At 30.2% G+C, this 25,963-nt stretch overlaps 3 protein-coding genes across 4 annotated transcripts; 1 reads left to right on the top strand and 2 right to left on the bottom strand.

Annotated features, from left to right (window-relative positions):
* Positions 1 to 4,968: 4,968 nt before the first annotated feature.
* LOC114170350 (GDSL esterase/lipase EXL3-like) lies at positions 4,969 to 7,351 on the top strand. Its single transcript, XM_028055828.1, has 5 exons — positions 4,969 to 5,245; positions 6,084 to 6,214; positions 6,318 to 6,551; positions 6,649 to 6,904; positions 7,158 to 7,351. Exons 1-5 carry the CDS (start codon positions 4,969 to 4,971, stop codon positions 7,349 to 7,351), a joined length of 1,092 nt encoding a protein of 363 aa, XP_027911629.1.
* Positions 7,352 to 18,152: 10,801 nt separating this feature from the next.
* LOC114168456 (GDSL esterase/lipase EXL3-like) lies at positions 18,153 to 20,638 on the bottom strand (the record flags this gene model as incomplete). Its single annotated transcript, XM_028053279.1, has 6 exons — positions 18,153 to 18,346; positions 18,438 to 18,693; positions 18,780 to 19,013; positions 19,120 to 19,250; positions 19,339 to 19,590; positions 20,617 to 20,638. Coding segments are annotated over 6 exons (1,089 nt in total), but the record flags the coding sequence as incomplete, so codon positions are not given.
* Positions 20,639 to 23,013: 2,375 nt separating this feature from the next.
* LOC114168459 (putative low molecular weight protein-tyrosine-phosphatase slr0328) lies at positions 23,014 to 25,449 on the bottom strand. Of its 2 annotated transcripts, XM_028053284.1 has the most exons (5): positions 25,038 to 25,445; positions 24,042 to 24,177; positions 23,901 to 23,968; positions 23,736 to 23,822; positions 23,014 to 23,476 (listed from the first exon to the last, which is right to left on the bottom strand). In XM_028053284.1, exons 1-5 carry the CDS (start codon positions 25,386 to 25,388, stop codon positions 23,396 to 23,398), a joined length of 723 nt encoding a protein of 240 aa, XP_027909085.1. In that variant the 5' UTR covers positions 25,389 to 25,445; the 3' UTR covers positions 23,014 to 23,395. The 2 variants fall into 2 exon arrangements, with proteins under 2 accessions (XP_027909085.1, XP_027909083.1); XM_028053282.1 differs by having other exon boundaries at positions 23,736 to 23,968; positions 25,038 to 25,449.
* Positions 25,450 to 25,963: the final 514 nt, after the last annotated feature.

Below are 25,963 nucleotides of genomic sequence, written 5' to 3' on the forward strand. Positions count from 1 at the left end.
ACAAATACTTCCTAGTGTAGTCGTGGACGTAAGCATACACATTGTAGCCGAACCACGTTAAATTCTCTGTGTCTATTTTTCTCTCCTTTATTCTTTCCTTTATTGCCTTGTTCCTAACAGTTGCATGTACACATCTTTCTTGAGATCTCCATGGAGAAAAATATTGTTTACATCAAGTTGCTTTAAGATCCATTGGTTTGAGACAACAACAACGTGCAAGAGATGTAGGGTAGTGAGTTTGGCAACGAGAGAAAATGTGTCCATTGGTAATTTGTAATGTGATAGTCATTGGTTCGAATTCGATAACTAACTTTTTTTCAAATTGTTTTTTACATAATTGATTATATATATTTTAGTAATAAAAAATTGGGAGAGTTCTATGCAGAAGAAATCAAGAAATGAACCTTTTCTTTAATTCTTTTATTTACAATAAATTCATTCATAAAATTAATCTAATTCTTCTTTGAAAAATAAACTTTAGTAGATTTGGTTTTATTTAGAATTATATAATATTTTTCATTTTGTTTAGTTTTTTTTTTCTATTTATAAGATTTTACATTTTATAAAAAGAATTTTTATGTCACATTAGGATCTCATTTCAAAAAAAAATTGTGTTGTCTAGAATTTACCGAGACTTATTAGTAAAAGAAATATAAATCTTCAAGCTAAGCGTAACCTTTAGTAATAAGGCAGGCCATGTATCGATCTACAAAACCATCAAATTTGTGTTTAATTTTATAAATGCAACTACACATTCTAGGAGGAAATCAATTGGAATTTATTTGTGATTAGCTTCTAAAGTATTGAGTTCTTCCTTCATGACTTGAATCCACCGAGGATGCTTAGAGGCTTCTCAATAACTGCCCGATTCATTTGATGGAAGATATGAAAATAACATTGTTTTCAAAATTAGCATATAGGAGATTATAAGACAAAATTGTGGATAGGATATTTAGTACCGCTATTAGTATGGAAATCTCGAAGATAATTAGGCTCTTTAAGATAAGTATGTAGTTCATAATAATCTTTTATTTTTTTCTTGTCACATTATCATGAGTTTTGATTTTATTTTGAAATTAAAGTATAACGATTCTATATAAAATATATAAATATAATTTATATGTTTGATACCATTGTATCCACTTAAAATCTTAATACAATAAATTAATGAATATATTACTCAATTTTTTATTTTTATATGTGGAATTTAGATTCACATCTCTCAACATCTTTTAACTTTTAGAAAAATTTAAAATCCTGAATAAATTAATATTAAAATTGTGAGACCTTTTTTATTTTTTATTTTAAAATTTGTCCTAAAAGAAGGGTTGGGCCTGACCTTTTTGAGGGTCCAAGACCAGTCCACTTTGGATCCTCAAGACTCCCCTCACAGTTCCTCACTCTTCATTCTGTTTCACTTTGCAGAAAACAAATCTCTCTTCCCTCCCTTGTAGTATTGCGAGAGCTCTGCTAGGGCACCAACTTTGACTTTCCTGAGCTAGTGAGTCATCCTTGTTCGGAGTTGCCTGAGCTCATATCTCCGTGTAAGTAGACCTCAACCTTCCTTTTTCCAGTTGTGTTGTGATGGCCCTGCCTATGGTTCGTTCTTGTAACTCTGTTTTGATTCGGGTGTCAATATTTTTCAGCTCCTTAATTTGTTCTTGGAGTTGTGGTGCTCTTCCTTAAAGTTTGGTTTCATTTAGCTAAGTCTCATTAAGGTAAGGGAAGCTAGGGTTTATGTTTTTAAATTATTTTCGCCTACTTTCTGGTTTGTTTCTATGTTATTGGTGCTTGTATGATGTCTTTGATCACATGAAAATGTATATTGCGTGTGTTTCGCTGAACAAAAGGTTGCATGTGCGAACAGGTGAGAAACCTGCTAATCTCGCCCAAGCGGGTGACACAGGAACTCACCCCTGGTTCCAGCTTGAATTGTCGCTTAGGCGACTGCCTTTTTTTTTAGCGAGAGGCAGTCTCGCTTAGGCAAGACACTTTCGCTTGAGCGAGAACTCGTTGGAACCTTGCAATACCCACTGTCGATCTCGCTTGGGCGAGGAGGGCTCGCTTGAGCGAGGGAACTTCTCTCGCCTGAGCGATGACCTCTAGCTTGGGCGAAACTCGGGTAGGAGGCACTGTGTTGGCTACTGTTTGTTCCAGGATTGTTTTCTCTACTTTTCCTTGCCCAATATATGTGATCATGATTGATGTGCATGCTTGAATGATGAGACTAAAATGAGTGTGTTGTTATTTAAAATGGGATTGGGTTTTGGTATGCAATTATAATGTATATGATTCTTGTTATGTTGAGTATGAAATGGAGAACATGCTATGTTTGGTGGGTGGTGGATTGACATGAGAATTGAATGATTGAGATGGCATGTGGAATGTGTTGGTAAAAGAGTTTCATGGAAAACTCTTGGTGATGTGTGTGGTTAGTGTATACCTTGGTATAGGAGATGTCTAGATAAAGGAAGATATACTGAACTCTAATAATTGTTAACGCTCACATAGAGTAGAATAATTTATGTGGTGAGAGTGGCAGGAGGTCCTAGTCTTGGGACATATTGGGCCCAAGACATTAGAGGATTAACCGTGTGTGTGGTTGGGTGATAACCCCTTGCGTCTAGACTCTGCAGAGTTTAGAAACCAGCACAGATGCATACTTCCTTTAGAATTCTATATCAAGAGTATGATTCGGATATTGAGTCGAAGTGTCCTGCATTTGTTTGTGTCACATGATTTGGGTCCCTACTGCTTTATTTGTTGATAACCTCTTTTATCTTTTACTTGCTCTATAACATGTTAAAAGTATTTTCTCTAGCTTACCCTTTCTTTTGGTGTATGTTTCTTTGCTTGGTTTTTCCTCTTTGCAATGATCACCAATTTATTGGTGTGAGCAGATGTGGAAACCCCTGGAGGTACTCAGGGTGGTGGAGATACTGCTGTGTAGAGTAGTCCTCATGGTCTGGGCTGTGGCTCATAATTGAGCCCTTTTGAAGAACTCTTAGTTTGTTTTAAATTCTTTGCTCTATGAGCAATTCTTTGGCAAAACAATAGTACTATTGTGTTATTTTTATGGCATTGTGGTGTGCCTAAACTTTCATTCTAATTATATTATGGATAATTGTAATAGTTAATACATGTATGCTTCATGTCATGTCCTCTTTTATATTACAATATATGTGAGGAGATTTAGAGATGGTTTGACCAAAATGTAGAATGGAAAGTAGGCTCAGGTTTCATTATAAAGTTTTGGGAAGATACTTGGATTGGATTAGATCCCTTAAAGCTTAGATTCCCTAGGCTATATGGAAATTCCATACTTAAGGATAAAGTTATAAAGGAGTTTGGGAAATGGGAAAACAACAAGTGGGAATGGGGAGTAAAATGGAGAAGGAAATGGTTTCAGTGGGAGTTGCCTCAAGTAGATGAATTTGAGAATCTTATACAACAAGTATCAGTAAATAAAGAGAGTGTGGATTCTTGGTTTTGGAAAGATGAGGAAGGTAAATATACTGTTAAATCTGGGTATTCAAAAATACAAAACTTTCCTAGTGGGGAAAACTCATATTTGTACCATATGTTATGGACTGTAAAGGTAGCTCCCTCTGCACAATTTTTGGCTTGGAGGGTAATCATGAATAAGGTGCCTACAAGGATAAATCTGAGGAGGAGAGGAGTACAATTAACTGATGTTTCTTGTGTATTTTGTGGGCTAGAAGAAGAGACCAATACACACTTATTCCTCACTTGCAATGTAACAAAAAAGGTTTGGAATATGTGTAACAGGTGGGTGGAAGTGAGTACGGCGCATCATAATCAACTTAAAGCTCATTTCCAACAATTTGATGTATTGACCCTTAATAGTAAAGGAAATAAGTTATGGAAGGGTGTTTGGGTTTCAATTATAAGGAACATATAGGATCATAGGAATAAAATTGTGTTTAGGCAAGGAAAAGTAGATGTAGAAGAAATATTTACTATGGCACAATTAAATGCTTGGGCTTGGATAAAGTATAAAATTGATAAGGTTAATTTCTCTTATTCAGACTGGATTCTTTGTCCAATTCAGTGCCTCCATTATGTTACTTAGAAACATAATCACAATCATAATGCCTATGAGGAAGCAAGAAATGTGATTCAGGTGCTTCGTCTTTTCTCAAGACATCCTAACCATGTCAGACTTTTAGTCTGGTGCTCATTTTGTTTGTGTAGGAAATCAGGGAAGATTTGTCTCATGCAACCCTTATCATATTTAGGGGCAACTTGGAAATACCAAGATCAAATGCAGAACAAAGGTGTATCACTAAATGGATATCAAGGACTGAACAATGTATTATGGATTTGTTAGAGTATGATCTTTGACTACAAACCCAAACTTTGGATCTGATGTAGCTTTGTAGTCACTCTATATAAATGTCTAAAGGGAGAGTTAGCTGAATTTTGTTAAGTTTAAATGTATGATGTTTACAATAGATAAATACTTTTTGTAATAGGAAAGCACAGTCAAAAATCTGTAATCTTTTATATTATTTATATATATATATATATATATATATATATATATATATAATTCTTTGCTGATAAAAAAAAAACATAGAATATATTTAAAATGGATGAAGTTTAATGTTGATAAATTTTGTTAAGAAATTAAATGTATAAATTTTTTTATTTTTTAAATAAAAAATAGAGTCATATTAAATAAAATTATTTACTATTTACAAAAACTCGTGTTTATCAAATTAACATTTTTAACATTTGACTAAAGATAGAATATATTCAAAATAAATTATAAAAATTGTTAAAGGATAAATTTATTAAACATTATTATTATATATTCAAGTTACCAATTCCGTATCATCCTATGTCAATTAAATAGAATATATTTTGTTACCTTTTAAACATGATTATTTTTAATATAAGAATCAAATGAATACTAAATATTTACCATATGATCATAGAAACACAATGTTTTTCTTTGAAGTGCTTTCTTCTCAATTGTTTTTAGTCATTCTTTGGTCATTTTCAACTATTATTACATCTCTTGTTAGTGTTGTGAGTTTACCAAACAATGAAAGTGTTCCAGCACTGTTTGTGTTCGGAGACTCTATAGTAGATACAGGTAACAATAACTACATTAACACCATAGCCAAATGTAATTTTCGACCATATGGTAAAGATTTTGGTGCAGGAAATCAACCAACTGGGAGGTTCAGTAATGGTTTAACCCCTTCAGACTTCATTGGTACAAACAAAAATCCTTACTCATGAATTCTTTTTTACTATTATATGCATAATAGAATCAAAATGTTCTAATTCATTTCTGTTCTAGAAAAAGAGAATTCAAGGTGCACATTAGTCGCAACTCGGCTTCTTTGTCGGATGTTTTACAAAGAAATACTTTCGTTTCTCTTTAGACCTGTCTTTTTCGGTCCTTTTTTTTGCCTTTTTCCTGGTGGAGAACAGCTGCTTAGCTTTATAGAGGTCTCCAGCTCATCTTTGCTTCAATCCTCATAGGATCGTAGGAGGTAGTTGATGTGTGTGGCGGTTACCCCAACCTTTGTAGGGATGTGATTACGTGACTGTTTTGCCGTTATCCTGAGAAGAGAGGGATTACGGTTTAAGGAAATTGGGCCTTCCGGATAGTTTGGGTTCAGTGCATCGGAGTACATAGGTTGACTCCAAGTCGGACACAGTACGTCCTTGCAATGAGGTTGGTCCGAGTCCATACTCAATACGTCCGCACAGCTTGGTTGTCTTGAGGTCAGCCCAGTACGCACAAACACATAGGTTATCTTGAGGTCGGCCCAATAGTCCATACACATAGGTCGTCTTGAGGTCGGTCCAGTACACACATACACATAAGTCATCTTGAGGTCGGCCTAATAGTCCACACTCATAGATGGTCTTGAAGTCGGTCCATTACGTGCATACACATAAGTCATCTTAAGGTCGGTCCAATAGTCCACACACAAGGTCGTCTTGAGGTCGGCCCAATGCGTGCATACACATAGGTCGGCTAAAGTCTGGTTGTCAGGGTGTACAGTTTCCTTAATCAATTTTCTCTCTTTGGTCTTTTTCAGCTGCAAAATTTGAAATCAAGAAGCTTTTGCCACCGTATCTTGATCCAACTTTGCAACGTAAAGGTCTTCTCACAGGTGTAAGCTTTGCATCTGGTGCCAGTGGATATGATCCTCAAACTAATAAAATAGCAGTAAATAACTATTCCCACTTCAAACCTTACAATATATTTTCATTCTCCTCTCCATATCTTTTAGCACTCACTATAACTTTCTTTCTGTCATATGCTACCTTAGTCAGTGCTATCATTATCAGACCAACTAGACAAATTCAGGGAATACAAAACCAAGATACACGACATGGTTGGAGAAAACACAACAACAACAATTATATCGAAAAGTGTATACATTTTGTGCACAGGAAACAATGATATTACCAATACTTTCTTTACATTACCATTTAGGCGACTAAAGTATAGTATTTCAACTTACACAGATTTCATGGTTTCAGAAGCTAAAAAATTCTTGCAAGTATGTGTGAACCACCTACCGATATCAACAATTTAATCTAAACTTGTATCATCAAAACTTATTTTGTTAATATTTGCATCAAATGAATGAAATGCAGGATCTTCATGGACTTGGAGCTAGAAGGATTGGAATACTTGGTTTGCCAAAATTAGGGTGTGTGCCCTCTCAAAGAACACTAAGAGGAGGATTTAACAGGACATGTTCAGAACCTGAAAACCAGGCTGCAATGCTCTTTAACAAGAAGCTATCATCCCAAATAGATATTCTTGGGAAAGATTTTCCTGATGCTAGACTTGTCTACCTTGATATTTACAACCCATTATCCGATATGATTCAAAATCCCACTAAATATGGTAATCAAATCAAGTATCTATCTACCTCAATTGTTTGATGCTAATGTTTCAACGTATAATATAAATTTGACACCACATAAACGTGAATTGAGTAAACAACCTCAACCATTTTAATTCCTAAAAGTGGTAGGTGTTCTCTCATAAACTCTTAAAAGTAAGAAAATCTTTGAAAAAAGATATCCAATAAGTTGCTAAACTTAACTATTTATTCTTACTTTGTCTCAAAAAATATGTTGATATTATCACTTCACAGGTTTTGAAGTAGCAAATAAAGGATGTTGTGGCACAGGAAATCTTGAAGCAAGCGTTCTATGTAACCCTCTAACTCTGGAGATATGTTCAAACAGGTCAAACTACATATTTTTTGACAGTTTTCATCCTACAGAAAAGGCCTATAATATACTTTGTTCTGAGGTGCTTGACAAAAATATCAACAAATTCTTCTGAGTTTTATTTCGTTGTACACTCCTACTAATGTGAATGTAATAAAAACGTAATTTGTCCATTACTAAAAAGTTATAACCTGATTTTTTTTTTCTGTATAATAACTTCATTAATATTAGATACCTAAATACTTGTAACAAAAATCACAAAGTTCTTAAAGTAGGTCACCTATGATATCTAGTATAACTAAGAAAAATAAAATAAAATTGTCTTGAGGTAAGGATCTTATTGCTGAGGATGGGTAGATAAGTACAATATATAAATATAAAAGTCACATTCTTAATTGCAGATTTCTTTTAATTTGTTGAAATTGACAACAAATTCTCGAGATAAGTTCATTAAACACGACGAGGGAACTAATTTGTGTTTCAACAAATTTAAAGCAATGAAAGAGAATTGTTGAAAAGAGTTTGTTAAAAGTGTACTCTTAGCATTTCTCACAATTAAAAAGATGACACCATTTGAGTGATATACCAAAAGTACTGAGTGATTATTATGGTATCGATTAAATTGACGGAATTTCGACAAAAATTTAAGGGATCAAATTGTATTTTTATTTATAAATTATTTTTTCTAATTAAAAAAAGTTTTTATTTCCTCTCATCATTTACTCTACTTAAAACAAACGCATATGATAGTAGAATCAAACAAAATATAACAATAATATATATAAAAGTGAAACATACAGTTTATCATCAACAATAATATCTTAAAAAAAGAAAAAATTACTTTTAGTCAAAGTGATGCTCTACGTTCTTTCAATAACTTAAAATCGTTAATAATTGAATCAAAACTAAAACTTGTTGCAATATCTCTTTCAATATATTTTAATAAAATTAACAACTTCTAAATGATTAACTTTTCTTATCTTAAAGTAGATTTTTAATACTACTGTTCTTCCCTTACACAACTTCAATGCCTAAAATAACTCTATTTACACACAGAAGAGTACAATCAATAATTATATCATGATTTTATTATCTGTAACAAATAAAAATATACCTATAATATAAAAAAGTCACATACAAGAGAAAAACATATTGTTCCTAAACAAAAAAAGGTAAAAAATAAACTTACTCAAAAAAAAGTTGTTTGGTCCCAGATATTCCTTAACTCTTTAATCTTACATTAGTGTAATTTGATTTTTAAAATGATAAGAGATTGAGAGAGAAAATTGAGATAGAAAGAAAAGATGAAGAAGAGAAGTAGGGAAAAGAAAGAAACTAAATAAAACAAAAAAAAAAACAGAAGAGGAAGAAATCACAATTTTTAAATTCTAAAAAATCTTTTTCTAAACTAAATTAATATAAATAATAAAATAATATAAAATGTTGTATATATAATTACTTTACATTTTTTTTTGAAATTGCAATACTAAAATTATAATTCTAGTTATAAATAATTGTATAATTACTTGAACAATATCCTGTCAAGTACTAAGTACTGTATAAAATATTATTAATGTTTCTGGATGATGTAATAATTTAGAAGATAATTCATTTATTTTAAAATTTTAAAACTTTTAACACTAAAATAATTTGTGTGGATAAAATAATCATAAAGAACTTCAAATTTAAGAAATTTTGAAAGATACTTCAAATGAATAAAAAATAAGAATATAAAAACCCTAAGAGTATAAGAAATTTGAAATTTCTTTCTTTTTACTCATTATCACTCCACTTACACTTACGAAGGTCAAGGCGTCAACCCAACTGAGTTGGCCTAATCCAAGGGACGAGTCGGGTCGACCTAGGCTAATGGTTGAGCAAAGTTGGCTTCGACTGAAGATCGAGTCGAGTCGGTCTGGGTTGAGGGTCAAGCCAAGTCGACTCAAGCCTGGGGTCGAGCAAAGTTTGTTCGGATCGAGGGTCGAATCGAGTTGATCCAGACCGAGGGTTTGGTTGAGCAGGGCACAAATTGAAGTTCGAGCCAAGTACAGTCGAAGTCGAAGGTTGAGCCAAGTCGGGTTAATCCAAAGGTTTAGATGAGTTGGCCCAGACTGATAGTTAAGTCGAGTCGACTTGGGCCAAAGGTCTAGTCAAGACTACCCAGGTTGAGTTGCTCGAAGTCAAGGGTCGAGCCGAGTTGGTCCAGATTGAAGGTCGGGTAAAGTCAATCCAGGCTAAAAGTCAAGTCGAGTCAGCCTAATTTGAAGATAGGGTCATGTTTGCCCGAGCCTATGGTTGAGGTGAGTCAACTCGTGCTGAAGGTTGAGCTGAGTCAGCCCGAGCCAAGGGTCGAGCCTAGTCAATCTAAGTTGAAGGTCGAGTTGAGTTATCCCAGGCCGAAGATCAAACCGAGTCGGCCCGAGCCGAGTTGGCTTATGGCAAAGTTCAAATTGAGTTGGCTCACGTTGAAGGTCAAGCTGAGTCGATATTGGTTGAAGGTTGAAATCAATCGACATTGGTTAAAGGTTGAAATCAATTGATCCTAGTTGAAGGTCGAGATAAGTCAACTCAAATTAAGGATCAGGCCTAGTTGGCCCATATTGAATCTTCGAGAGTCAATCTGGACCAAAAGTCAACACAAGTCGTCTCGGATCGAGGGTCGATCTAACTCAACTCAGGGTTAAGGATAAACTTGAGTTTGTTTTATAATAAAAATTAAATTGCTTTATCCAAATAAAAAATTTAAAATTTAAGATATTTCAATTATTTCGTACAAATAAACTATTTAGGAAAGGAAATAAATTCAATTATAAGTAATTCAAATACTATGTATTTCAATTTTTTGGAATTGGTGAAAACTCTCGTCACAAGGTAAGGTATTAATACGTTTAAATTCAATTTATTTAGATAAAAACTCGTTAAACTAATGTAAATAACTTTACGTGCGTGAAGTATAAATAAGTATACATTGTTCATTTGTAATTTATTTATTATGTATTTGTTTAGTTTTTCTAATTTTGGTGTCACATCACATTAGTCTTGTTGAGGCATGTTTTTATTGTTAAATAAACTCATGATTTTATTGAATTTAATATAAATAAATAACTTTTATTTAGTGTTAAAATGAGAAATTAATCGGCTGATTCAGAACTAAGAGTGGGTGAACTTTTGTTTTTAAGAAAAGCAAAGTCTTTGTGTAAAAATAATTTTTTTTTTATTGAAAGTTATTAATAGGGAGTTTAGATTACAACCTTTTAATGACCATATATGAATTAACAAAAAATATTAATAGAGAAGGTAAAAAAGAATAACACAAAGTTTTCGATTATTTAAGAATCTACGTTAGTTTATCCAACAACGTTAGTTGGAATCAATAAAATTTTAATTAGTGTAAGTTTACAGGAAATTCCTATGCAAACTAGACTAAGAAATTTTGTAGTACCCTTAAAAGACTCTTTTAGGAATAGAGGAACAATTCAAGATAATGAAACTTTTAATTGTCTAACAAAACACCACACACAAAACACCACACACCGGTTTAAATTAAAAAATTAAAGAAGATACAAAAGAAAACAAGAAACTCTATCACCTAGATTTGTGATGATTACTAAATTGAATGTTCACTTATAACCTTAAATAACCTTAACCTTTGGATAAAGCATTTTAACAATTTTAAGAAATTGAAATACATTATATTTAAAATTCTTGCAATTAAATTGTCTTCGTTTTCTAAATAATTTGTTTGGATAAAATAATTGAAATACCTTACATTTCAATCTCTTGTTTGGATAAAATAATTGAATTTCTCTTATGAGATATTATTTCATTTTAATAATATTTATTTAATATATAATTTTTAAAATTAAATTTAACAAATATAATTGTAACCATAAAATCTTTAAATTCGACTAAATTTCGATTGAGCTAACTACAATAAATTCAGTCAAATTTTGGTTGATGTAAACTCAATCCAATTTGACCAAATTAAGGTCGGAGCCAACTCAGTCACATTCTGCCAAATTTCGACCATTGTAGACTAGACCAAATTTTTCCAAATTTCGGTCGAGGTTAACTCGGCCAAATTTGGATGAATTTCAAAATTTGGACGGCCTGGTCCGTTCGGATTGTCAGATCATTTGGTTCATCAAGCCTCCAACCCGTTTGGGTTATCGGGCCTACTCGACCTGTCTTGGTTGTTGGGCCCGCCCGACCTGTCTTGGTTGTCGGGCTCGTCCGACCTGTCTTGGTTGTCGGGCCCGCCCGACCTGTTTGGGTTGTCAGGCCTACCTGACTTGTTTTGGTAGTTGGGTCCGCCCGACCCGTCTGTGTCGCGATACCTGCTCAGTCTGTCTGGGTCATCTAGTTGGTCGAGCCCTATAGGTCATCGTACCGGCCTGACCTGTCTAGGTCATCTGAGTCGTCTAGGCCCAATTGACACTTCTAATATTGAACAATGAGAAATTCCACAAATTGTGGAATTTCAATTTCCTTCCTTTTTTTAGTGAATTTCAAATTCTACTATTTTAGTGATTTGAAATATCTTTTTAAAATTTCTTAATTTCAATTTCCTTTTAATTTCCTCATCCAAGCAAGTCATTTTACTCCAAAGAACTTCAAATTCTCTAAATAAATGAATTACTTCAATTGCTTCATCCAAACACACCATAACTTCTTGGATTTGAAATATTTTTAAAATATTTTTTTATTTTAGCACTCTCTACCCTCCTCTTTGACGTTTTCAGAAAAGTGTTTTTGGACGAAAGCCTTTCTTTTATTTTTAAAACCAATCATTAATTTCAAAAATTGATTGCAATTGCTTAAAATTAATTGATTATGTTAAAAACCTAATCGATTAATTTTAAGTGTTCATTCTCAACCATTCACAAATTCAAGAGAAAACAATGAAACACACACATTCAAATCAATCTATCAAGAATTCATGGAATACCAATAGTCAAATCAAACAATAGAAATCAAATGTGCACTAAGATTAGTTTCTCTTGGTTAAAGTTGTTTTTTAGAACTCTATCTCTCTAACCTAACAATAATAATAAAACTCCAAATTAGAATCTAAACACTCCAAATTAAAAAGCTAAAATAATCTTAAAAGGGATAAAAAGTACTACTTTCCTTAATTTGATGGGGTAGAGGTGTAGAGATATTCACTAGGAGTTTTTGAATATGAAGATTGGAATCATAAATTTAGAGAGAAGATAGATGTATCCTTAATTTCTTAAATTCAGATATTTATAAAAATTTAAATTATCTTCTTTTAGTTCCAAAATAAGAAAAGGAAATACTTTTGTCTCTTATCATTTACAACATTTTTAATGCACTACATAATAAAGTGAAAATATATTTTAGTTTATTGGGAACAAGTTTTGTTATCCTATATCCATCTTCATAAAAAATATTCATTTACATCCTCGTATCTAAATTTAACGGGTATCAAACTTTTGTTTCGTCCTCATCTCCACCACATAACGAATATATTCTCATACCCATACTCGTACCCGTTTTCTTATTGTTTCAATATTAATTAATTAATTTTTATAAAATAATAAAAAATTATGGTAAAGGAAACATAATATTATCAAATATTCATATTAATAGGATGATTGTTTCTTCGAAATATTTAGAAAGAAATTATAATTGCGTACATTTCAAATTAGAATACAAAATAAAATTTCATGAGAACCAAAATATTTAATTAATTTGCAAACATTAATGGAACCTAGTTGAAAAAATTTAAAAATATTTTTAAGAAAATATAAAAAGAAAACAAATATTCAAATTAAAATATTCTTTAAATGTATATGTTTACTTCAATTTTTTTTCTAAATTCTAATGAATATCTTTCTTATACAATTATAAAAGTTATAATACATCACTTGATCAAAATCATGTAAAGAAGAACAAATATTAAACTAATAATAATAATAATAATAATAATAATTTAACGTAGATATTCTATCTTTTGAACTTTAATATATGTTGGATAGTGATAAAAAATTAATTCATGGCAATTACATTAAATTTTTATATCATAGTAAATAAAATTTATTTATACAATTATAGTGATAAAATTATACTATGATTGATAATGAGTTAGAAAATAAAAAATAATTATATAAAATATATCAAAATAGTATTCTACATGATAAAAATAAATAATAAATAAAAATGTTAAAAGATTATCAAATGTATATCTTAGAAACAATTTGAGAGATTATTGAATGAAATCGAATAAAGGAAAAGAAATGTATATTTAAGGTTATGATAAGATGAAAAATACCTTAGAGATCTATGAAAAGTTTCAAATATCAACAAAGTCAATGGTTGAGAAATAACAAAAAATGTTTTAGCGAAACAAAAGAGTTATTCAAATGAAATAAAAATTAATAATAATAGAGTAAAGAAGATGAATTTTTTATATTACTTAGTAAATCAAAGATTTATTATAACTTTTATAATTGTTAAACATTCTCATGTAAAAGAAAAATATACAATAAATAAAAAGAATAAAAAAGAATAGAAATATACAAATGTGAGATAAAAATATTTAATTGACATACATCATTTGAACATAATTGCATAAAGGTTATGATAAAATGAGAAATATATTGCTGATGCGAATGAATTTCATGACAAACCAAACAATTAAAAGAAATAAAAAATAGTGTGTTGTAATATATATATATATATATATATATATATATATATATAAGATTACTTAATTAACTGTGAATATTCTAATAATCTCATACTCATCCCTATACCAAATTGAAAAAGTCTATGATTTCTCATACCTATACCCATACCCATACCTCATCAATGCGGAGATTCTCTATCAAAAGGGAGATGAGTTTGGACAATACCCACATGATTGAATTTATTTGTCATCCCTAATATTCTTTGTATTTCATATTGAATGTAAAATTTACATTTTAAGTTTCTCAAATTTTAAAAATAACTTTTTAGTTCTCCAAGTATTTCAAAAGAATATTAGCCCCTAAAGTTAAAAACTGTATCTTAAGTCTTTTAATTTACAAGTAAGATATATGTTACTAAATGGGTGTATAATTTCAGAAAGAAAAGTAATATTATTTGAAACAATTTGTTTTTATTCTTTCCCTCGTTGTTAGAATAGTGGTAGGAGGAATTATTATTATTATTATTATTATTATTATTATTATTATTATATCACACATTTATGTAGTTGATTTTACAAAGATTTAAAGGAAATATTAAAATCATAAATAAATTATTCAATAATTTATCCCAAAATTGTTAGGAAATATATTGTTAATGATTAAACCTATTCATACAATGATGAATATTAACATTGTACTACAATTATTAAATATTTTTAACATTATATGTTTTTAAATATGAAACTAAAATAAAATATGACCTAATATATTTGTAACATTATACTTTAAATTACTAAATATTTGAAAAGTTTTATTTATTAAATTAAGTGTTAAAGATGTTTTTGGTTCTTGATCTTTCAGTAAAAATTGAAATTAGTCTCTCATTGAAATTTTGATCTAATTTAGTCTCTCAGATTTAGAAATACATGGATTTTGTCATTTTAACAAAATATTCTTAAGTTTAGTTGACGTTCTGAATAGTTTCATGATAACATTTGAATTGTATACACCATTTGACATATTTTTGCTTCAATATTAAATGAATGTTAGGTGAAAAACGCGTTTGTTTGTTAAGTCATCTAACATGTTATCAATACATTAAACATTGTTGTAGTGACAAAGTCACACATATTGACCAGAAACTAGGCTAAATAACATACATAAGTGTAAAGCAACACCCATTTCACCAACAAATTTGATGTGATTGAATTAAATTTTACTCATATTCCAAGATACCGTGCAAAAAAATTCACTCCTTTTAAACTAAAGATAAACTCATCAAAAATTTTCTTCTAAAAAATCATCTTTTGGATGAAATGCATGAGGTATTTGATATAAACACGACACAAACTCACCTTGTGGTAATTGATGGTGCCAGTAGAATCAATTCTAAACATCGAATTAAGGTTTTTCTTGTTGACTAAGTCACTGAAGACTCCTTCTTCAACGAGGCTTCTGCAGATGTTGCCGAGGCACACAAAGAAAACAAAAAATTGTTTTATTTCATTCTCTGTGACAGAGGCTGAGGAGGTCATACACGCACAAATTGGAGAAAAAAAACTATTTTTGAAGGAAATAACAAATGGGGTGGTTGGTTTTCTTATTGAAGTTTGGAGTTTGTGAAGAAGGAACAAACATTTAATTGTGCTAGTGTAATTATTTCCTCTCTATCAACTTTTCCTTATCTAAATACAATTTATTCTTATGGGACCATATATTCCAGATGATTGATATCGATAAACCCTTCCATAATTTATTTCCTTTGCTATTAAAAACAACCATAGAGAACTCTTGGAAATGTGCATTTAGTTGGTTATGTTGAGTTGTACTTTTACATACCCATTTGTTGCATATATTCCATATCATGTTTGCAATATTACATGTGAGGAATAAGTGGGATATTGTTTCCTCTTAGCAATCCACATAAAGCACGTTATTTTTGTTAATGATGTTCCTCTCCTCCTAAGATTTTTCTTTGTTGCCACCCTCTTAAGCATTGTCCATCCTTGCTAATTGAATTCTCATATAATCTAAGGAACCTCATATATAAAGAAGCATCTCCTATCCATACATCTTCCCAGAATTTGAATGTAGATCCATATCTAACTTTCCGTTCAATATTCTGGTCAAACCATCTCCCTTCTTAATCTTCCCCATATGTCTTGCTTAAGTTCTTCCACCACCTAGATGTATACCATTTTCTAATGTTACCATTTAAGCCTCTCCAAGATCCATATTTAAATTTAAGGATATCCTTCTATAATCCATGCTCTCCTATATCTAATATCCATTTCCATTTAGATAATGAGGTCACTACTAGAAAAATACAATTTAGCCACTGATATTAGTCACCGAAATAATTTAGTCGCAAATTGTGACTGAAATAATCACCGATTCATAGTAGTCGCAAATAGCCACCGATTTAGTGTCTGAATGAATGTACAATAACTTTTATTCATATAGCGACCAAAACAGCGACCGACTATTTTTAGTTTCTAAATATTATGTTTTAGCCATCGGTTTAGCAACCAAAATAAATCTTACTATGTAAAATATATTTAATATGGTAATTAACTACCGAATAGTTTTGGTCGCTAATTATTATTTTGATATAAAATGTTTTAGCCACCGATTTAGCACCGAAATAAATTTTATTTTATAAAATATATTTAATATGATATTTAGCCACCGAATGATTTTGGTCGCTAAATATTATTTAATATGTAATGTTTTAGACACCGATTTAGCGGCCAAAATAATATTTTTTTTATTAAATATTTTTAATATAATATTTAGTCACCGAATATTTTTGGTCGCTAAACATTCTTTAATATGTAATGTTTTAGCCACCGATTTAGCGACCAAAATAAATTTTATTTTATAAAATATATTTGATATGATATTTAGCTACCGAATATTTTTAGTTATTAAACCATATACATATTTTTTTATAAAATTATTTAATTAGATTAAACTAACATGATAAAAATTTTAAATTAATATTATATATAAATTATAAAATAATTAAATTATTTATTTTTTCAATTTGTTTGCTACACATAAGTTTTTTTTCCCACCTCCACCACCATCATCATCACCATCACCACCACCACCACAATCACCACCAACACCATAACCACTATCACCACCACCATTACCACCACCATCATAACCAACATCACCACCATAACCAAATTACCACTACCACAACCACCACCACCACATCCACCACCACGATATTTTTATTTTAAATTTTATTATTAGACTAATGGCGAGAAATAAATTGGCAATTTTTTTATTTAAAAGGTAAAAGTTAATATCTAATTACATTGAATTTATAAAAAGTAAATTTTATATTAATATATTGTAATTAATTAAATTATTTAATTTCACAATTTTAAATTTCTAATTAAAAGTTATTACTTATAAATAGCGCTCCATAAAAAGATGTAAAAGGTTATTACTTAATTATAAATTTCCTTTCTTAGAAAAATATTTATTCTAAATTTCCTTTCTTAATTACGATGTAAAAGGTTTTTCATCATTAATTATTAATTATTGATATTTTATTACTGTTTTAACTTTTTTGTGTATTTATTAATTAATTCATTTATAGGAAATTTTTTATTCAATTATTTGAATTTTAATTTAGTCATTCAATCAACATTAGTTAATAACAATGATAATTTTGATAAACAGAAATTATTTGAATAAGCATTTATTTTAAATTAGCATTTATTTGAGTCAGCATTTAATTAATTCATCTCGACAAATTATTTCTAATTTTACTAATCCCATGTTGCCATTATTTTGTTACGTTACCTCCTACACAATTATTCTCGGGTATTAAAATGGTATTTCCATTGTCTTACAATTCAAAGCATACGAGAATTTCAATAAAATATTTTTATCCACAGCCAATACTCCTATTTTACTTTTATTGTGTGCTATATTCTATTTTTTATTTTATTTTGTTAAATTTTTGAGAGATCTTTAATCGGTAAACATGCTTAATCGTGGTAAAAACATATGTTTCCTAAAGTAAAAGATTTTAATGCATTTTCAGTGTAATTGTTTTTTGTCAGTTGGTGAGTTTTAACATTGGATTCTGTTTTTCACACCTTTTATGTTTTCAATTTTCACAAAAAGAAAAAAGTATTGGTAGATTAAATTTAAAATATAAAGATAGTGTGTCATAAAATAATAAAAAAGTAAAATGTTTTATTATATTGATATTAATCAGTAGGAGTACATGAGTGGAACTCAGAAGAATTTATCGACGTTTTTATCAAACACCTGAGAAGTAATAATTTGATATGCCTTTTCCGTAGGATGGAAACTGTCCCAAAATACGTAGTTTGACCGGTTTGAACATATCCCCAGGCTAAGAGGGTTACACAGAATGCTTACTTCAAGATTTCCCGAGCCACAACATCCTTTATCTGCAACTTCAAAACCTAAACCACCAAACACCATCACAATGAGTAATAATAAGTTAGAAACCAAAATGTACTACTCGTATATAGTATGGTAGATGTGTTTGATTACCATATTTAGTGGTATTTTGAACCAAATCCGATAATACACTATAAATATCAAGGTAGACAAATTTAGCATCAGGATATTTTTTCCCAAGGATATCTATTTGGCATGACAGCTTCTTGTTAAAGAGCATCGAAGCCTGGTTTTCACGTTCTGAACATTTCCTGTGAAGTCCTCCTCTGAGTGTTCTTTGAGAGGGCACACACCCTAAATTTGGCAAACCAAGTACTCCAATCTTTCTAGCTCCAAGTCCATAAAGATTCTGCATTTCATTCATTTGATGCAAATATATATTAACGAAATAAGTTTAGATTAAATTGTTGATTTGGGTAGGTGGTTCACACATACTTGTAAGAACTTGGTAGCTTGTGAAACCATGAAATCTGTGTAAGTTGAAACATTATACTGTAGTCGCCTAAATGGTAATGTAAAGAAAGTATTGGCAATATCATTGTTTCCTGAGGACAAGAGGTATACGCTTTTCGATATAATTGTTGTTGTTGTGTTTTCTCCAACCATGTCGTGTAACTTGGTTTTGTATTCCTTGAAATTTTCTAGTTGATCTGATAATGATAGCACTGACTAAGGTAACATATGACAGAAAGAAAGTTATAGTGAGGGTTAAAAGATATGCAGAGGAGAATGAAAATATAACATTGTGAGGTTTGAAGTGGGAATAGTTATTTACTGCTATTTTATTAGTTTGAGGATCATATCCACTAGCAGCAGATGCAAAGCTTACACCTGTGAGAAGATCGTGACGTTTCAAATTTGGATCAAGATACGGAGGCAAAAGCTTCTTGATGTCTAATATTGCAGCTGAAAAAGACCAAATTTATTAAAACATGTTGATTCTATTATGCATACGATGGTAAAAGAATTGAAGAATAAGGATTTTTGTTTGTACCAAGGAAGTCTGAAGGGATTAAACCATTGCTGAACCTCCCAGTTGGTTGATTTCCTCCACCAAAATCTTTACCATATGGTCGAAAATTAGATTTGAATAAGGTATTAATGTAGTCATTGTTACCTGTATCTAAGATGGAATCCCCAAACGCAATCACTGCTGGAACACTTTCATTGTTTGGTAACCTCACAGCACTAACAAGAGATATAATAATAGTTGAAAAGGACCAAACAATCACTATAAACAATTGTGGAGAAGGCACTTCAGAGAAAAACATTGTGTTTCTATGATGATATTGTGAATATTTAGTCTTCATTTCATCATTATATAAAAAAATTATCATTTTTGAAAGGTAACAAACTATATATTATATTTAATTCACATAATATGCTACGGAATTGTTAACTGAATATATAATATATTTGATAAATTTATCATTTAACAAATTTGATCGATGTTAAAATTAATTTATTTTAAATTTATTCTATCTTTAGTAAAATTATAAAAATATGTTAATTTAATATACCCGAGATTTTTGTAAATATTTATTAATTTCATTTAATACGATTCTATTTTTTATTTAACAAATATGAAATTTATAAATTTAATTTTTTAACGAATTGATCAATATTAAAATTCATTCATTTTAAGTATATTCTATGTTCAGTAAAATGTTAAAACTACATTAATTTGATAAACAGAAATTTTCTTAAATATTTAATAATTTTATTTATTTTCACTATATTTTTTATTTAACAAATAAAACATTTAAAAATTTTAATTTCCTAAAGATATGTTTAGTAAAATGATAAACGTATATTAATTTAATAAACACAATATTTTTACATATTGAGTAGTTTTATTTAATTTTAGTATGCTTTTTTATTTAACAAATATAATGTTTAATAAAGTTAATTTTTAACGAAATTGATCTACACTAAAATTAGTTCATTTTAATTATATTCTATTTTTTTAGTGAAATGTTAGAAGTATATTAGCATAACTTTTTAATTATTTAATAACTTTAGTATAATGTTAACAATATATTAGCTCAAATTTTATTTTAGTTTCATATTTAAAAATGATTTATCTAGTTTTTCAAATTTAAAATTGATTTCTTTAGTTTTTGAAACTAAATGTGGAACTTTAGTTTGATTCTGCTTGTTAAAGTAAAGATTGGAAGATAAAATGTTCATCCATACCATTTATGTTAACCTCTTTTTTATATTGTATGAATAGGTTTAATCATTAATAGTATATTTCCTAACAATTTTGGAGATAAAATATTATTGAATAGTGTTTTAATATTTATTTATGATTTTAATATTTCCTTTAAATCTTTGTAACGTAAAAAAAATTGAGAATTTAAGTATGGAGAGTCCAAATTTTATATTATACAAAAATAAAAAAATTGAAACAATATTTATTATGTGAATTATATTTACATATTCTATACAAAGCCATTGTACGTTAATTTCAAAATAAAATCAGAACTCATGATAATGTAACAAGAAAGAAGAAAAATAAAAGATTAAAATGAACTACATACAAGTGTGACTATAATAATAATAATAATAATAATAATAATAATAATAATAATAATAATAATTCATCCTATACCACTATTCTAACAACGAGGGAAAGAATAAAATTAAAAAGGTAAAAAAAACTTGGAGAATAAAAATGTTATTTTTAAAATTTGAGAAACTTAAAATGTAAATTTTACATTCAAGGAAATACAAACACATTTAAATTTGGCGGGACTAAAGTATAATTTTATTCAAATTTTAGGAATTAAAAGTATTTTAATACAGAAACGAAAATATATTTTCACTTTAGTATTTAATAATACATGTCATTATGGAACTAGATATCATTAGTGCATTAAAAACGAGTATAATTAGGAATGTCAACGGGTAGGTAGAGGTAGGATACCTGTAGTAGTTTTCCCGTATCCTATTCGCTCGATAAATATATGTCTCATACCCGTACTCATGTTTGTACGGACCCGGATATTCGTTATGCGAGTACCCATATATTTTTTTTAATATTCATGGATATCTACGGATACTCGCGGGTATTTACAAAAGAAAAAATTTAATATTAATAATATATTGTAACCATAAATTGAAATAAAAATACAATGCATAACATTTATAAATTTTAAACAAAGTGCAAATAACTCATCTATAACAATATATAAAGAGAATTCCCTCTTTTGTGTCCACATTTCATAATACCAATTGTACCCTTTACAATATAATTACTTATTAATTTTTTTTAAAATTAACGGTTATTTTACTTATTTTCTATAAAATTGTTTATCTTTTTTATTCATCAATAATTAATTTTTTTATTCATTTCACTTTATTTTTGATAAATATAAATTTATTTTTATATTAACTTAATAACATTATATTATTATCACCTACTAACATGCTATCATCAATATTTAAAAAATGCGTACACAGGCGCGATAGCGCTTGTGTGTACGCTAGTTTAAATAGTGTTAAATGACATTTTACAAAGAAATTGATATTTTTTAAAATTAATTGATAAAAAATAAACCATTCAATTTCCATGTGTTAATATTTTAATCATGTTTTTTTTAATTTAAATTAAAATATAGCAAGTATGGGTATCCACGGGTACGGATACTATGATACTCGTATCTGCCTCGTTAACATGTGGGTATAAAAAATACTCATACCGTTACCCGCGAGTATCTGTTTACAATATTCATTTTTGACCCGTTAGGGTTTTATTTGCAGATATCTGCAAGTACAGATTTTTTTGACATCCCTAAGTATAATGTTGTAAACAATGAGAGAAAAAAGTTATTCTTTTTTATTTTGGTTTTAAAAAAAGTTCATTTCCTTTTTTTTTTAAATATATAAATTTAAGAAATAAGGATACATTTATTGTGTGAACCTCTAAAATGATACTATAAGTGATTTTTAAAAGGTGACACTAAAATATTTTAATAAATAGATTAAAGCTATATATAATTTTTTTATTAAGTGAAGTTCATTTTATAAAAAAATTATCATCTCTCTAAACTTACTTTCTAAACTTCACATCTATCTTCTCTTTGGATTTCTCACTCCAATCTCCATCTTCAAAAACTCTTAATGAATATATTTACACATTTACCGATCAAATTGAAGACAAGAGTACTTTTTATTTTAAGGTTATTTTAGTTTTTTGAGTTGGATGTAGAGAAATTGTTAATGTATGTAACTCAATTATACTCAAAGTGAATATGTTTGTTTATGATGGTAATGATGTGTTTAGATTCTAATAACTATCACCCTCCATTAAGCCTGAAAATTTTTGAATATACATTTTTCAATTTTCTCCAACTGAAGTAAATCAGCTTTGTCTGTGATATTCAATTCAACTTTTAAATGCATTCACAGCCTCGTTACTCCCAAGCAATTGGTAGTAGGTAAAGCTTGTCAAACTTTGTTAAATAAATCTGAACTTTTGGGTTCAACGCTGCAGCATGTAACAACTAATAGGGTGCCTCAATTGAAAGGCTTAGACAACTAATATTTGTTTGGACACGTCTTAAACCTATAAAATCACGTTCACTATGTGAAAAGAACACAAGTTTTGATTCATATCTTCTGAAAAGATGTGTAACATAACATGTCAGTAAACAACCAAGTTAAATGAATCTGAATTTTAGGTTCCATTCAGTGGTTACATACCAGTAAGCACAGAAGCCAAACATGGTCCAAATCAGTCCTCACGAGACAGAATTCAAAAACGTGTACGTCAATATAATAGCCATCAATATCATCGTACATGCCTCTGCTATAATCTCCTGAATTTCAGCATTGAAGGTGATTACCAGAGGAAAAACCAAGAGAGAATCGAACTTACGACTCAAACTGTTAGTTATATGACTATGACAAGAAGTTTCCAACAATATATAGAAATCGTTGCGTTTAGGACAGTGAACCACTGAAACAAGAAGATATTATGACATCAGTTTTTCCAATAATCAATGGATCTATAACTTCACCACAGGATTGAATCCTCTGTACATGTCTTAGGATTCTTGTAAATGTTTATTTTCTGCCAAAATGGTTTCCAGTAATGATCCGCAAGCATCTTCGAGCAAATCCAACACCTGCCAGTGCCAACATAAAGATGATAAGCAAAGCATCAACCAAGAGTAAAGAGTTCAATAGTGTTTGTTATCTTGCAAAATAGATACATTTCTTGCATCATCAACAATTTGAGATCAGTTCCACCAAGCAATATTCATATTATAGTTACTGAACCAAGAAGTACCATCATTCAAAACTGGCATAGCACTAGGGATTAACACTCCACTCCAACATATAAGTCTAACCAAGTACTACAATAACCAACATGAATATCATTACCTTCTCAAACCCCTGCGCTCCACCATAATAGGGATCCGGGACTTCAGTTTCATCATGCTTCTTACAATATGAGCACATCAACTTAACCTGCATCATCACAATCCTGGTTAGACCAAAAAGTAGACCAAACAAAAGCCCCAAAGAAGAGCAAGACCTTGCACCAACCTTTTTATGTGCATCATCCGGTAAGGAATGTTTTCCTTTCCATTTATTAAAAGCTTCCAATATGTCCACTAAAGGAAACAAAAAAATGTCCATCAGCAAACATAACAAAGCACGTACAAAACATTCCATCAGAGAATCTACCTCTGTTCTGCTTGTCCATAGCAAGAATGAGGTCAAAGTCAATGAAATCAGAGGGCTTGATTGGCCTTGAAATAGAAGTTATCTGAATCCCACGCCTCTTTGAGGCTGCCCTCATTCTCGGGTCCGCTTCATTTCCCTTCAAAAATCACCACCATCCCAAAAAAATAATAACTTTTTAAACAATGTATAGAGTTTAATTTCCATGTACTGTGAAAATCTTTACACTGCAGATGCTTGGGGTAACTTTTTAGCTCTCATTAGAAAAATCAACCAACTTATCATCCATGATAACTTGTGATTGAAGATATATGGTATATGAATGAACCTACAAAATCCTTCATTTCCATCCACCCCAAAAGCATTCTCAATTTTCTCAATTTCCTCTTGAATTTTATTGAAAAAATGCTTCACGATTTCCTGTCATTCTTTGTCGAATGCAGACTTAGAATGAATGAAATTTCTGTTCTTCCAACCGAATTATGCATAGAATACTGATCCAAAAGTCCTCAAATAAATAATATATGTGTGTGTGAAATCCAATCACAAACTGACACATGACATATATGATAATCCCCACCTTAAGAATTACTGCAGAGAGAATTTTGGTTGGTGGTCCATTTCGGGAAAATCTCAACTATCACCTTACTAGTTGGCTTAGTGGGTTGAATGAGGCTAAACCCAAAACGCTAAATGATATCAAAGTATAGACTAGATCAGTTGTTGGGTCATCTAACATGTTATCAACACACTAAACACTGTTGGAGTGACAAAGTCATACATTGACCAGAAACTAGGCCAAATAAACATAAGTGTGAGCCATCTCACCAACAAATTTAATGGGATTGAGTTAAACTTTATTCATATTCTAAGATACCATATAAAAACTTTGCTCACTCCTTGTAAACTAAAGATAAACCCATCAAAAAATTTCTTCTAAAAAATCATCTTTTGGATGAAATGCATGAAGCGTTTGATATAAACACGACACAAACCCACCTCGTGGTAATTGATGGTGCCAGCAGAATCAATTCTGAACAGCGAATTGAGGCTCTTTTTGTTGACTAAGTCGGTGAAGACTCCTTCGGCAGCGGGGCTTCTGCAGATGTTGCCGAGGCACACGAAGAGAACGGAAAATGGCTTTGTTTCGTTCTCCGTGACGGAGACTGAGGAGGCCATCGACGCACGAATTGGAGAAAAGAAACGATTTTTGAAGGAAATAGCAAATGGGGTGGTTGGGTTTCTCAGGGTGAAGTTTGAAGTTTGTGATGAAGAAGGAACAACGAAGAAGAGATTTGGTGAATGGAGGAGTTGGGGAGAGTGGCAAAATCGTAAATTAATGACGTTCATTGTTCCTTCAAAAGACCGTGTTCTCAACTTTTTTGTTTCTCCACTGATGATTTTCAAGAGCCCAAGAAAAAAGCCTCCAAGGAAAGTTATCTTCTTCTTTTTTTTCATTAATGTATTTTATTTTGTATTATATTCTTTTTTTAGTTTTAATGCATTTTCAGCATAATATTTTTTTCGATGGGTGAATTTTAACATTCGATTTTGTTTTTCACACCTTTCATTTGTAATGTGTTTGGTTAGTAAACAAAACAATATAACAACTGTGAAAGCAGAATGGTCTATATGGGTGTGAATTCTAGTATGAAAAAGTCATATCAGTAGAAATGATGAAAAGTGCAAGTTGTCATAGCAGTACAACGTTCATGATAGAAGAAAAAGATAACAGAAATGACAGAGAAATATCCCAAAGGGCCAAGAGAGAGAAAAAGACAATTCACATCCTCCCTTTCTCCTATAGCAAAAGCTGTTTTTATAATCACGTCGTACTCCACACGAAATCCTTCAGTGCAGAATTGATTATTCGTTTCCTTCCACTTTTTCATTTGCCTTTGTTTTCCTCCCCCTTTGCGATGTGT

This window comes from Vigna unguiculata, chromosome 11, assembly GCF_004118075.2.
Source record: "Vigna unguiculata cultivar IT97K-499-35 chromosome 11, ASM411807v1, whole genome shotgun sequence".
NCBI lineage: Eukaryota > Viridiplantae > Streptophyta > Magnoliopsida > Fabales > Fabaceae > Vigna > Vigna unguiculata.